General features: G+C 38.6%; 1 protein-coding gene across 2 annotated transcripts in view; it reads right to left on the reverse strand.

Annotated features, from left to right (window-relative positions):
• Positions 1-740: 740 nt before the first annotated feature.
• Positions 741-15723, reverse strand: part of RETREG1 (reticulophagy regulator 1) — a 50233-nt gene continuing 35250 nt past the window's right edge. Inside the window, exons 3-8 of one of the 2 annotated variants that reach the window (XM_005422569.2) lie at positions 14143-14269; positions 12198-12282; positions 10879-11016; positions 9029-9093; positions 7799-7925; positions 741-4940 (exon numbers count right to left, since the gene is read on the reverse strand). In XM_005422569.2, the coding sequence (XP_005422626.1) occupies positions 4429-4940; positions 7799-7925; positions 9029-9093; positions 10879-11016; positions 12198-12282; positions 14143-14269 (1054 nt within the window). In that variant the 3' untranslated portion in view covers positions 741-4428. The remainder of the gene's footprint in view (positions 4941-7798; positions 7926-9028; positions 9094-10878; positions 11017-12197; positions 12283-14142; positions 14270-15723) is intronic. The other variant, XM_031058263.1, reaches the window with a different exon arrangement.

The raw sequence follows: 15723 nt of genomic DNA on the forward strand, positions 1-15723 counted from the left end.
TTTTTTTTTTTGTTTGATTGTTTTCACGGAATCAGTTAGGTTGGGAAAGATGTCTCCGATCATCGTGTCCAACCTATGGCCAAACACCGTCGTGTCAACTAATGTCACTCTTGCGCCGAGAATGACACAGGAACAGACGGGAGGCGGTATTGTAGAAAGACCAAAAAGAAAGCTTTATTCAAGAGATCTGTGCGGTTTTTATAGTGTGATACGGTAGATTCTATTTGATTGGCTAACTAACAAAAACACCTTCCTCATATACCGTCTTTGAGAAGAACAGAAAGACGAAGTAGAAAAACACCACCTGCAGATTGTTTATACTTAACAAGTTATCACATCCTTACAACTCCCCAAAAATTCTCGCAAGCCACTGTGAGAAATGCTTGCTGTTTCTCTCTCTCTGTCCCACGGCATCCATAAACTAGACCAGGGCACACTAAGTGCCACGCCCAGTCCTTCCTGAAACACCTCCAGGGACGGTGACTCCGCCACTCCCTGGGCAGCCCATCCCAGTATCTGATCGCCCTTTCCGTGAAGAAATTCTTCCCGATGTCCAACCTAAACCTCCCCGGTTGCAGCTTACGACTGTCTTTTGTCCTGTCACTGGGTAACTGGGGGAAGAGTCCGGGCCCCACCTGGCTAGAACCTCCTTTCAGGAAGTTGTAGAGAGTGATAAGGTCACCCCATTTATTGTTAGAGGGTTTATTTCCATTTATTGGAGCAAAGACACACTGAGATGATTTAAGATAAAAACTAACACATATTTATTAAAACAATCAATATAATAGTTCCATGTTTACAAAACAGTGATCAGGCAGGTAAAGTGCTGCAGAATACTTAAATACGGACATTTTGTAATTCTCCAGTTTCTGGTTGCCCGGGTGGGGGTTACTCACAGACTGCGACGCCGCTCATGTGCTGAGAACAGACGTGGAGACGACAGAGATTTATTTGTTAAGAAGGCTGGGACAGCCTGGAAAAAGTGCAGAACGAACACAGAACAAGTAGAACGAGTATCTCTTCAGATCCTGTTACTTTGGGTTACAATTATTTAACCTCCTCTGCATAGAATAGTAATTTTTTTCCACTAACAAACAGAAGAATGGTCAGTAGGTGTGTGGTACGTACGCATGGAAACCCCGTGTGCTGGGAACGGGTGGTTTTGCACTGGATTTGACACTCCAAAGGCCACCAATCCGATGGTGATCCTGTCACTCATGTAGTGACACAAGAGGAAATTTTCTGAGTACAAAAGAGTGACCTGCATCCCTGCCCTGACATAGGTCCTTTTCTTAAATCAGGATGCGTGAAGAAGCCACTGGAAGGCACAGGAGGGTGAGCCCTTTGCTGCCAGATACGAGCACACACACACAACACAAGCAGCACCGATCCCAGGGGAGGATCACACACTCTTACCCCATGGCACTGGCTCACACTATGCCCTCTATGCTGCCTGTGTGCCTTTTGACTGGAAATCACATGCAAGGAAGCTTTCCATGGAAGAACTGTATGTTTCAAAGCTATGTATTGCCCCCTTCCCTGTCTTCCTGCCCAGGCATTCCATTTGATGGATGGGAAGGTGACAACAGTGCTTGGTAGGAAAGATGCTGTAGACCATTGTGACAGGAATTTTTAAGGAATTGTTATTTCTTGGCTGCTGCTATAATACAGCAAAATGTAGTTTTCTCAAGGGATTTCCAGCTGAGGGCAGTGTGGAGAGGATCCACAAAGGAGAGAAACATTTTCTTTGTGTTTTGCTGGCGAACTGCTGGCAGTGGAATGTATTGTGTCCATGCGAAGTGTTTCTTACGTGTGGTTGTGTGGAAGGGAAGAGATAATTTCCCGCAGAAAATTAGACATCTTCTTACTACCTGAGGAAGAATATTAAATGTTACAGAATTACATCCTTCCCATTACACAGTATTTAGGGGCTTGAATGTAATTCACTATCATGACAGCAGAACAAAAAATTCTAGACTCTCAGATAAGCAACTATGTCCCTAACTTTAATGATTTACTTGTTCAAGTTTTGGTTGTTTTTTTCTTTCAAAAAAAAAAAAAAAAAGAGAGTCTTACTGGAGAAAAATCAATGTATTTACCTATCTTGAAACCAGAAAATGGGTAATTTACAAAAAGTCTGAGAAACTCCTCCAACTGCTTTTCTTTCTGATTTAATCTATTATTCTAGAAGAGTGCCCCTGTGTTACGTACTTTCATAACCACAAATATTTTCCATAAAACAACAATAAAGTGCACGCTGTTACAATGCCACCATTGACAGCCAGCTAGCCTGTCCTGCCAATCTGCTCCAGAAAAGCCTGTGAAGGACTGCTCCCTCCCTGCCGCCTCTCCTGTCCCACAGCCTGGTTCCCCTTCTGGCACCAGTAGCCCTGGACAAGGGAGCACACAGTTGTTTGGGCATCCTACGAAGCTCCATCAGCAACTTGGATTTGTACTCGTTTAACTCTACAGATTGTCCTAAACGTGCGGCAAGGAAATGAGGCTTTTAAGTCATCTGAAAACTTTTTAAACTCACTGATTTTCCAACAAAAGGTTTTTTTTAATTTTGGTTGGGAATTTGATCTTTTTTTAAATTTGTTTTTTCCAAATGAGAAGAACAACCTAGTGAAAGCTAAAGAAGAAACTTAGCAACTAATGCTGTGTAAGTGATGTGGGCCATGTTTTCTAATGATTTCCAGAAACTCAGGTGTTGAGATACTGTAATTTGAAAGCTGCGTCTTGTGGGATCATCCACTTATTTCATAATGTATTTGATAATGAAGGCACAGGCATACCCTTGTACTGGTAAAGGACAGCAAATACAGTCAATATGCATTACTGACACAAAAAGCACAAGCAACAATAAAGCTAGTGTCAAAACATCTTGGCATCCTTCCTTTTGCTGTACTCTTTTTGGCCATCTGCCTATTCTTCCACCTCAAAAGGAAGAAAAAAATACAAAATGAAGTTAATTTCAAACACAGGTTTACCTACACATATTTGTTAGTGGAAGATTTTTATCATCTGTTGCAGTACTTTTTGAGGGTCCTAGATGACAGTATTTACCTCTTCAAATGCCAGCAAATGGAAATTTACTTGAGTAGTAGTAGCAGCTGACATGGTCCCTCAACTTTGCTAATGGTTTACATCACATTAAAAAAACTAGCTTTATTTCTTCCTATTTCTTGGATTACTATTGCTTGGTATTGCAATGCAGTTTTGTCACAGGTGAACAAAAAAGCCCTAGAAAAATAAGTTATCTGCTTGAGATCCCATGCCACTCACTCAGCATGTGTGGACTTTAAACTGGCAAATAATTTAAACAAGTTCTTTTTTTGTTTTAAATTACATGCCAAGATTCTGAGTGTCTTCTCTAGCAACTGACCTCACCAAATGCTTCTAAGTATATTAAAATCATCACCTTGCAACACAACTTTTGTTGCAAGTAGAAGCAGCTATCATGGGAAAAAAAGCCAAACCAAAACCTACAGAATCTCAAATTAAGGAAGTGGCACCTAAAAAGCCTTTTTGCTTTTTTTTTTTTTTTAATCTCTAATCTCTACTCTAAACAATAACTACCCTCACCTGCTCCCAAGCAGGTTATTCAGTTTACACAATATTAACTTTTAAACATAAAGATTCATTGGCTGACTTCACATGGGCAATACTGCCAAGGACTAGACTCCATCAAGGAACACAGCAGGTGGTCAGTCATATAACATGCCACTTTACAACTCTACAAGCCTATAACAGCAAAAAACTTGGAAATGCATCACCATATCCAAAATAATTCAAAGGTTTTAAGTATGAAATCTAGGGGGTTTTATAGTGTTGCACACATAATTAAACTCGAGTTGTGCCAGTTCATGTGTTTCATATACAGTAGGTGCACTACACATGATGCTAACTGCAAGGATCCATACTTTTTGGTAGGATTGAAGGAGGTGAGATGCAGTTAATCCCACTGCAGCCCTCTGATAACGTGCCCTCACAATATGAGTCATTAATTGTATTACATGATTGGAAAACTAGAGTAAATAAACTGCCAATATTGGAAATTTGGCTCAGGACCCCAAAATAGATGGTTGGCAAAAAGGTAAAAGAAATCTCTTCCCCAACTATTTTGAACAACTGACTTCCACCACACATCTGCAACCAAACAGTGGATAGAGAATTAATTTCCATGCTATTACATTGAGGTATAACTACCAGAAACATTAAACTATCAGTATTAGCTGATACTTATCCAGTTAATTCACTTTGCATAAGGGAAATTATTACAACACATCTAAAGGGATAGTTAAAGCTTACAGCTCAGAATTTTCTTCTTTTTTTTCTCTTTTTTTTTGTTTGTTTTGTAGTATTTGATGGTATTTTTTTTGTGTTTTATGTTTAGTTTTTTCTGTGTTACCAGCCGTAACTTCAAGGTTAATGACTTCCAAGCAGATTTGAAAGGAAGCCTGAAGACTTTTTCTTTTCCTGGGATTCTGCTTCTTGACCTTGTGAAAGTCCCAATTCTTTCTCAATCTGCTCTAGCTCAGACTGGTCAAGCAGTTCAAAATCATCAGCTTCCTCTGTGTCTGTCTCCTCGCTCAAGCTGGGCGCTGCCTGTGAGGAAGCTTGCTGTAGGGACTGCAGCTGGTCTTTGATGGCAGCAGACACCGCAGCCGTGATGACATCGCCAGCAATTCCACTCATTAAATTAAAGGTTTGGTCACTGGTCAAAGGCAAGGACAGCCCTGCAGTGGATGGTCTCTCTTTACTCTGTCTGGAAGCATGATCCACCTTGACATCGGTTTGCTCTTTCCTTCGTTTTTGCTGGGTGGGCAAACCAATGCTGGAGTCATCGTCATCGTTTGTGCCAGCACCATTTTCTAAAGAGGGAAACTCTAAAAGATCTCGAGTGAAAGCTTCTTCATGATCACTAGGTCGGTCAAAATCTATTACAGGGTTAACAGAAGAAAACAGTGTTAGCACTCACAAAAGATTTCCCAAAAAGGCAGCCACACGTAACAAGGTGAGTAGCAAGTGTTCCTCTGAATACATTTGCTAATCCCTACTCCAGTAGTTCTCTAGTGGAAGGCGATTTATGTGACATCTAAACCAAAATGGTTTTGAGGTCATAAATCCAGTGCCATAAATCAGCTGGTCAACCTAACTATTTGAACAAAATAACTTTTTAAAGTTAACTTTTTTAGGTACATCTATTTATAATGAAACACCACATGCAAATCCTCAGCAGAGCTATTTTGAAATATACCAACCACATGAAGTCCTAAAATTGATTTCTCTTCACAATATATATAAACTACAAATAAGTAAACATGTAAAGATGTGTTACAAGCTTTTAACATGCATATGGAGTAATAAAAAGAATGTTTATCTGTTTAAAGAAAAAAGATATAAAACCAATGTAAAGACTAATTTCTTTTTCCTTTCTTGGCCAATGATTGTATTAAAAAGGAAACTCTACAGATGATCAGAATTGTTTCATGTTGTCAAGAGGATAAAAAGCAAGATGTAATCAACACTAGATTTTAATGGCTACATTAATGAATGACACAATATTTGTAATTAGAAATGTGTAAAGCATACCATGAAATACATGGCCTGTGGAAGAAGCCTAAATCAGCACAAGCAAATACTTTCATCAAGTATTTGAATGAGAAGGTAAAAAGCTTGAACTTACTTTCTATGAAAACAAGCAAGAGAAGCTTGTTGTAGGAGCATTCATAAGGGTTAAGGAAATAAATTCTAAAAATGACTCATATGTCATTTTCTCAATTTTCTTTAGGAAAGACAGGCTGGGAAGGTGAGGAAGAAGGGTTGTGCTGCATGCAGAGTGGTGGCTTGAATGCACAGAGCTTTGACAGGAGATGAGCCAGTCCTTGAATGCATCCCATTAGGTCTTGCACTTCTGTGTACGTCCCATTTGCTGAAATGCTCCATGGAGAAGAAGAGCTGATGTTATTCTTCACTTAGCAAGGCTATGAATAGAGTTTCCCACATGATCCTTACAGCCAAGCTGGTAAGCAAACAGGGTAAAGGAACTGTAAGGTGGGTGGAAAAGTGACTGGATGGCAGGGGTCAAAGGCTTCATCAGCGACACAAGGTGCAGCTGGAGGCTGGTTATTGGTGTCTGTCACCGGGACTGGAACCAGCACTGTTCAAGGGTTTTATTAATGACTTGGATGACAGGCTGGAGTGCACTCTGCAAGTTCATGGGCAGAAAGGAATTGCTGTGGGACAGGTGTATTTGATATTCTGGAGGTCAGGATGCCTTCAGAGGGACCTCAACAGGCTGGAGAAAGGAACAGGCTGAAAAGGAACATCACGACATTCAACAAAAGCAAATGTGAAGTCTTGCATATAGGATGGAATACCCTGTGCAGCAGTACAGGCCAAGGGCAACAAGAAAAGCAGCTTTCCAGAAAAAGATCTGTGGGCAGCAGGTCAGTGGTATGCCCTTGCAGCAAGGAAGGCCAACCACACACTGAGCCATAGTAGCAAAACTGAAGGCAGAAAGTCAGTGGAAAGCATTTTCCTCCTCTATTCAGCAACTGAGAGTACCCATTGAAGTACTTTGCCTGGTTTTGACCTCTCCAGTCCTAGACAGACAATGGCACACAGGACTGAACCCCCTGGAGGGCCAGCATGATTATTTAGGCGGCTAGAGAAAGGATGTATGTAGATGCTGAGAGAATGGGCCTCGTTTGGCCCAAGAGAAGGTGGAAAGGAAGATCAGTTTAATGGGAAGGTAGAGAGAAGATGGGCCTGATTCTTCTAGAAAGTGCACAGTGAAAAGGATCAGAGTAAACTGACACAAACTGGAACATGGGAAATTTTGACTCACTGTAAGAAAAAACTTTTTCATCATGAGGATAAGCAAATATTGAAAAAGGCTTTCCAGGGAAATTGCTGAATCTCTACCACTAGAGGTGTTCAGAACTCAAGTGGTCACAACCCTGAGAAACTTCATAAAGCTTTAATGAAGAGCTTTGAACCTGCTTTAGATAGGAAGATAGATGAGATGAATGACAATTGCTTTTTAAAACTTACAGTTCTGTGATCATACAATGCTGTCTATTTACAACTTGAAATATTAGGAAAATAACTGAAATTATTAATTTAGCCTGTAGTATCATCTTGCTTGTCATTTACAGGGAGCTTTTCCTAGGATTAATGCAAGATGAGCAGAGCAACAGATCCCCAGGTGAGATAACACCAAACTACTGTTGTCCTTAATCTTTATTCCAGCAAAGTGTTTACCGATAAAAAGTAAGAATTCTTTTCTGGTCAAGATCAAGCCAAGTGCTTGAGAATCTTTTCCTAGTCTAAGTCTTCATAGGCTCATTGCTGGCTGTCTTCCTGTCTAGTAGTAAAACTTGATAATACTTTCTTTAATTAGCTGTTTAATAAGTCAGTGTATTCACTGTTTCTTTCTCAGCTTTTATTCACTTAGCTCACCCACAAAAGCATTTGTAGTAATTTTAAAAGGTTTACTTGCTTGAAAGGTTTGGTAGAAGAGAGTGCTACATCTAGCACTTATTGAATGTGTTGGTTTTACCCAGTACTACTTATTTATTTAGACATTTGCTGATGTACTTTAACATTTTTAAGATGAGGACAGTTCTTACACAAGATGTGTCCAAAACTACACAAACCACTAAGATTGACCTTAAATTAGTTTCAGAGAGAAAAGTAAAAACCCTGAAACCTGTCCTCAAATTGTCTAATAATTTTGAGGTAACTTGCACATCTGGAGTCCACTGATGATACAGATGAAGCTGTTACATACCGTCAGATGTGTCTGTCTGTGGAGAATACCCCTCAGATAAGTTAAAGGTCCCATTATCGGTCCAGGATACTTCTGAGACATCTGTGTCAGACACTGACAGCTCTTTGGCAACAATTGCAGGACTGACCTACACAGAAAACAGTCCCACACATGATTTTAAAAAATCACATTACAGAAAGCCAATGCTTAGAGACTGAAAAAAATCCCTCTTCTATGTCATGGCAACATAAATCACCTCCTATTTAAGCCTTAACTGAAGAAACATGAAAATACTATACAATGCTTAGAAGTGAAACATCCCTCTTTGTAATAACTAAAGGCTGTTTTATACTAAAGAAGCATAGAAAATTCTAGTTACTGCAATAAAAGCAAAATGAGCCTGCAAATACAAAATGTGCATAATGTAACAAAATGAATAAATTTGGACCAGAAAAAACAGCCCAATATCTATAAGACCATCAAAAATTAGCTGAACAAAAACCCCATAATCCGTTATCAATTTATTGAACAATATTTAGTCATGTCAGATACAAATTTTTATCCCATGGGATATTTTTCTTCCAGCACAAAACCACCTCCAAAGCAATCCCTGTCAAAGTCAGGCTTTATAAACTACTGATTAAATACTGCATAATAATTCCTATTAAGATGATTTTTAAAATACTAACTCTTATTTTGATTATAACAGAAAAACCTTTGCTATACAGTCATTTAGAATACTAGAAAAAATGAGAAATTTGAGTGTTCTCATACATGTCTAGAAACATTTTATATACCTATTTGCACCATCATTGAAAATTATTAGACAAGTGATTACAAAAATATCTGACAAATTATGTAGAACCACTACAGTTTCCTATAAATGTTTCCCTTTTGTATTTTAATTTAATAAAAATCAACTGCAATTTCAGTGTTGGAAATACAAGTAACCACCTTTGCTTTTAAATATTAATCATTCTACAGCCAATACAAAATAAACACATTCTTAGCTCAGTAGGCCAATGAAACCATTACCTTGAAGGCCAGAAGCCACAAATGCAGTAGGTTGGTTAGTATAAGGCTAAAGGTGGAGACTATGAATCACTTCTAAAGCATACTGCTTAGTTCAGGAACACAGCCTCCTGGGGAGGGCAAAGTCTTCCACAGAAGAACAGAGACAGCAATCTAGATAGCCTCCCATTATCTATATAGATTTTAAAAGCAAGACAGGGCTGACTGAAAAAAAGTCACCTTAGGACACAGAGCTGATATGTCTAATTCACTGTCATCTTCTGTGGCTTTTGTTTTTGCTGTTTCTGAAAGAAAAAAGATATATGTTTTATCCTACTCATGACAGTGGATTTCCAGGTTCAGTGAGTGTTCTCTGTCACACAGCTTGTGTACACAATAACTCTTCACCTGCTGACACAGTGCACCATTTATGTGCTATGCTAGCAGGGAAATAAGCCTGACTGAGAGATTGGCTGCTTATCAAAATACAGCAACCACAGTGGGAGAAAGACTGTTATTCTGAATACATTCCAGTACATCTATTTACCTGCATTGTACTTCCTTCAGGAGTCTCTGTTGCTCACTAGAATGTCATCTGCCCTGGCAAACAGATATCTCTCTTTTAGACTACACTGCTGGTAAAATGCACAGGTGTAACACGTTGTTAGAACAGGCTGTGCAGTTATCCCACCACATTACTTTTACATGAGAACGTGCAATTTTCTTGATAATTGTATGTAATCTTCATTCACAAAGCCCTTCTTCCACCAACACCCAGCTACCCTGCATTCACAGTCATATGCAAATATGCATATGAATACAAATTTTGCCTCCTCTGTCTGAGAATCTTTTAAACCAACATAAAATGAAAAACACAGTCAAAGTGTTCTTGGTTGCTTCTTCCTGCAACTTGCACTTTCCTCTCTTGTGCCAACACAAGGTTTGTGAGCCCATGCGGTGAACCCAAGAGGCAAAGCAAGGTAGGGAACTTGTCTGTGTTAAATTAAACTGGAGGATGAAATGCAGAAAAAAACGCATCTAACCTCAACCATTTTCCCAATGCTGGCTTATGAAGTTTATTAAACTATAGTCTGATCTTTATCTCTGCCAGTTTCACTTAAAAACTGAACAAGTAGAATAATGCATGAAAGAAAATTTCCAGTGCATTATTCCTTATTTTCAATTACTATCACATGTAAGAGAAGGGGAAAAGACACATGGTGGTTCTCCTTGGGTTTAGGAACAGCACATTGTATAATGAATTGTATAATGGTTACAAGAAATGCATGTTTTAAAGCAGATATTAAGTCTACTGATGTAGCACTAATTTAAAAGGATAGGCTACCTGCAAGTAGTGTGACTACACCGCAAAGGTTTAATTACCAAAACTGGAGCATGCACAAGAAACAAACTAACATTGTTCACATACAGATTTTCCTTGAAATAGCTTTATTGCTTAAAATCTTAAAAGTTTCCAGTATTAGAAAGCTATTGGGTGAGATAGGTAAGATTTTGTTTTAAAATTATTCCTCCTCTTTCTACATAGAAATTTGGATTAATTTGTAGCTGCTATCCTGTGGCAATTCTTATATGCTTTTGGAATATCTGGAGAAGAAAACAAAGTTGTTTTTTTTTTTTTGCTGGAGGGAGTGAAAGCAAGGCAGATTTAGATATAGGAACAGAGTTTGGTCCCTTACTGAAAATTCTATTATGTACTTATTTTGAGACTTTTGACTGAGTCTCTCTGCTGGGTAAATTTGCCTCATCTAAAGAGAGATAAGCATTGCAAGCTCACAGCAAGTAGGTTTTTTTTTTTCCTGAAAACTTATAAGCAGTACATCTCATCACATACAAAGAGCCTGCCTTGTTTCTTTCCATGAAGTCATAATTTCTTTATCAAACCCAGACATTTGGCATACATTGTCACTCTTTATAAAGCTAATAACAGTAATCAGGTTCAAAGCAAGAAATATCTCTACAGTTGGCTTCTCAGGACAAACCAAACTTTCTGCAAGGTGAATGAAATGCTCGGCATACAGAAACACAATAATATTATATAATAATATATGGGACTATAATTAACTACTCACCAGATCTCTCTTTTTTCTTCTGGTTGATATATTCCACTATTCCAAAATCTAGTTTCATCAAAACAGCCTTTATTTTGCTGCACAGTTTCTGTCCAAATTCATTGCACTTAAGGAAGGGACATAAAAAGGCACACAATACTGTGATAAAAATGAAGACAGAGAAAAAAATGGTATTGAAATATTGCTGTACAAGAAGCTAAAAAAATTTAAACAATGCCTTTGCATAAGATAACTACTAACTTTACATAGTTAGTTTTACATAAAAATGCATTGTGGAATGCCCATGTCAGACACTTTTAAGGTAAAATCCAGTTTTGAGGAGCCAATCCTGCTCATCACAGAAAATTCCATTATATTCATACCAACTGACATCTTTTTTATTATCAGTAAGACACAATTTATGATCATTATAACATCTATCATTACCTTAACTTAGTCTGATTTTGATATCTCAACTTTGACAAAACTTTGACTATGCAACATTGTGCCACAATCAACACATTGCAAAAACTTGCAAGCTGACTTCGTATGACAAAAAATTGCAAACAAATTCTTTCTTATATCTAACCTAAATTGACCCTCCTTCAGTTTAAAACCATCACCTCTTGTGCTATTGCAGCAGGCACTGCTCAAATGTTTGTCCCCAGCTTTCTTGAAAGCCCTCCTTAGGACCTGAAAGGCCTCTTCCCAGAGTGTTCTCTTCTCCAGGCTGAACATCCCCAGCTTGCTCACTTTTCACAGGAGAGGTGCTAGGGCTCTCTGATAATCTCCATGTCTCCTCCTTTGGACTCAACAGGTCCATGTCCTTCCTGTGCTGGGAGTCCCCAGGACTGCAGGCAGGGTGTCACCAGAGCAGAGTAGGGGGGCAGAATCCCCTCCCTCCCTCCCCTGCTGGCCACGCTGCTTTGGATGCAGCCCAGGACACGTTTGGCTCTCTGGGCTGTGAGTGCTCATGGCTGGGTCATTCCCAGCCATTCCAGCATCCCCAAATCCTTCTGGGCAGGGCTGCTCTGGATCTGTTCATCCCCCAGCTTGGGTTGATACCAGGATTTACCCTGACCCAGGTGCAGCACCTTGCACTTGGTCTAGCTAAATCTCATAAGGTTCTCATGGGGCCACTTCTCAACCTTGTCCAGGTCCCTCTGGATGCCATCCTGTCCCTCAGACTTGTCAACTGAACCACAGAGATTGGTGTCTTCTGCAGACTTACATGAGTGTGTAAACAGGTATATAAATAAATAAATAGTCCCTACACAGAGACCAGATAATGAAGAGTACACACATACACAAATCATGACTGGAAAAGAGACCATACTTACACAGGACATAGGAGAGGACAACTCCAGGAATGTAACTTCCCAAGACAGTGAAAAATGTACATATGCTGCAGACTAGTAGGCAAAACTGGCAAAAACATTAAAATACACCATTAACACTTTCACTGAAATGATTCGCTCATTTTGCAAAAGGAAGATGTTGTATAATAATGAAATCTCGAATGCAGTGCAAAATTGAAGTTTGTTTTTTAAAACTGGGAATTACTTTTAACACTTCTGGTGAAAATAGGCATCAAACAGTCAATTTTGGATAATTAGGGAAGCATCCCCTCTTCTACCATAAAAATATGCTGGTTTTATTCATTTACTGTAAAGCTTTAACAAGATCATGTTTATTGCTAAAATGACTAGAAATTATACCCTCATTCTGTGAAAATAGGCTGGACAATTTATACGCAGGAAAAAACCCAACTCACTACTTGCAATATTACAGTGCATGCTTGCTGCATGTTTACAAAAGCAAAACACCCTTCCTCCAGCTACAGCTCTCTCCCCTGTTGTGTTACTTTGTGAAACTGTTTTCTCTCAGATGCTGGCAAGCAATCTCTTGATGCTTGTAGGCTGCTGTAGCACCCCTCTTAATGACACAGCTGAGCCAAATTTTCAACATAAAATTTGAGATTTGGCCTTTTTGGTGACTGAGACATAACAGTGCATTTTCCACCACTGCACAGTGCTCAACTGATCTGTTGAAAGTTTGCAGAAAGGATCCATTTGCTTTTGGAGCTGAATTGCAATAAAATGGTTAATTCAAAGAAATTTTGCACACAGCATTACTGCCTAATTTGCTTCTAATTATAGCAGTAAAATAATGGCATGGCTTAGAGAATGAGGTCAGGGAAAAGAAGGGAAAACATGCTATCAAAACTGTATTTTCTAAACTAGTATTAGATATCTCTTAACATACAGTTACAGTTATGTTACCACAATACTGATACCACACTTCTTTACTTCACTATAAACCTCTTTTAAATATAACTTTATTGTCCAAACATACAACTGCTCTTTATATAATTTATTAATCGTTTTCTAGATAATTTTCATTCTTCTATAATTTTTTTTTCATCCGGTTTCTCATCTGTATTTTCAATCCAAACTGCTAATATTGGAGTGTGGTACTACATACTTTTTATTTGCTAATTCTGAATGGCCTTTTTTCAGGAAAGATTTTCTGGCAAAATTAAGAGAGATTAAAAGAGGAGAAAAAGTCTTGCAGTCTTCTTTTAACTTGTATTTAGCAATACAAATATAAAAATTTAACCTATTATTATCATAATATACATTTATTTTATTTATATTTCTCTTGGGAAAAAAAAACTGCTTCATGTTTGACTAGAACTAAATAATGATATTCTTCCAACTTGGAGGAAAAAAAAGCCTTACTTTTGCTTGCCTCTTCATGAGCTGGGTTCTCCAGCTCAGTCTTTCCAGTAAAAAAAGGGAAAATCACCAACTATTAGTGTATAGAAGAAAATTGCCACAATAAAGGATGAGGAGCTCTCTTCATGCAGCTATCCCTGAAAACTAGTTATTTGAGAAAAAAAAAGGTTTATGTTTAAGAACATACCTATTTACTTTGCTTTTTCAATTTTTTATTAAATTGTAGTCAAATTGTGGTGGTTTAAATTTCCTTTAAAAAGTCCACGGAATAACTGGTGAAGTTCCAATAGCTGTAAGGGGATGGACTGTATTGCTATAAAGTTTACTGTGAACAGCTTTTCCCACTACCTACCTACCCATATTCTTCATAGCAAAAAACAAAACAAAAAAAAAAGTTCGCAGAAACTTATGACTGAATGTGTCAGAATGTGCATTTTTTTTTTTTTTTTTTTTTTTTTTTTTGCTTGTTCACTTGTGTTTTTTATAAATCTATCTCAACTTTTTATTAAGTCATATAGAACTGTTAACCTTACTGGGAAGTGCTTACCTTGCCAGGGTTTTGTTCCTTAAAGTGGGACATTTCTTGAAGAAATACAAATAAATTCATCAGTGTTTCTGAAATGCACTGATTTATTCTGAGTCTGTAGTCTTGACTGGAATCGGTGACTTTCCAGCTGAGTAAAACAAACAAAACAAAAATACCTGACTTTGTTTACAGCTCATATGGAAGTTGAAACTGGTTGAAAACATCATGAAAAATCTTGGCCTTGGCTGTTGCTATGATAGAGACATCTGTGCTTGTTTCTTTGTATTTTATGTTGAACTAATTTGATCTTTTTAACTAAAAAAATTAATCTGTTCAGTAGTAGCAGTTTTCAGTCCATAAAAAATTACTGCTTATTCATTCTGGTCATATGAAGACATTGAGTTGGAGGCACAGTTGTTATCTAAATCAAGCAACTGAACCCAAACTTGTTTTTAAATACTATTTTTTATTTTAAAAAATACCACAGTACTTTTTATTGCCACAAGATGGCCATACATATTAATAGATTTAATTTTATGCATTTAATCCTTGTGCTTTTTTTTCCTATTTTTTATTTTGTTCTGCAAACTATGATGATGAAATTGCTACACAACCTAGAAAAAAAGAAATTGCTCTTAGAGTCTTGATGTTTACATTAATTTTCCTACTGAATTTAAGTTTTTCTCTTATATTGAAAGGACTGTTTCTAAAGCTTATATTATGACTGTTCAGTGCTTTTAATAAAATTACAACCCCCTCCCCCAAAAAAACCTGTACCAAAGAATTTTTGGAAAACCATGGGACAGCATATGTGTCTATGACATTTGGGGCTGAGCAGTTAATCCAATATTGAGCTTAAATGGTCACATCATATACCTTTGGGGAGTAAACAGAGCATCTACAACAAATCTGGTTTATGAAACAACAAATAATAATAAAGACATGCACAGGCCAGTCGATGTCAAGTCAAACTGGTACAAAGAATGGACAAACCACTGTGCAAACACTAAGAATCTGAAGTCAATTCTACACCAGCTTTATTACTTTTCACATAACGCACTGCTGAGTACACACAGCTTCGATCACAGCAAATGCAAGACAGCCACGAACAACTCTGGTCATTTCACTGAGATATATAACCCACTACATGTCTAATGCATTCATAGTGAACATTTTGTCACAAGTAGATAGAATTACAAGATAAATAATGTACATTATAAAAAAATGGCTGTACACGTCAGTGCACAGCCATCAGGGGACACGCAGGCGGTCAGATCAAAGTCCCGACTCCTATCAGCTGCACACGGTCTCTGCAGCCTCGCTTTTGTAAAAAGGCACCATTTCGGTCAAAAATGCTCCGCGGAGACTCTTCCCAACCTCCCGGCTGTCCTCGTTCGTCACAAGGTGGTAGCACAGCCGCGGGGACCAGTCAGGGACGGCAGGGGCGGAGGGGACACGGCGGGGACACTGCCACACTGCCCCGCGGGGACACTGCCACACTGCCCGGTAGGGATACTGCCACACTGCCCCGCGGGGACACAGCCACACTGCCCCGCGGGGACACGGCCACACTGCCCCGCGGGGACACAGCCACACTGGCCC

The sequence above is a fragment of the Geospiza fortis genome, unplaced genomic scaffold (genome assembly GCF_000277835.1).
Source record: "Geospiza fortis unplaced genomic scaffold, GeoFor_1.0 scaffold281, whole genome shotgun sequence".
Taxonomy (NCBI): domain Eukaryota; kingdom Metazoa; phylum Chordata; class Aves; order Passeriformes; family Thraupidae; genus Geospiza; species Geospiza fortis.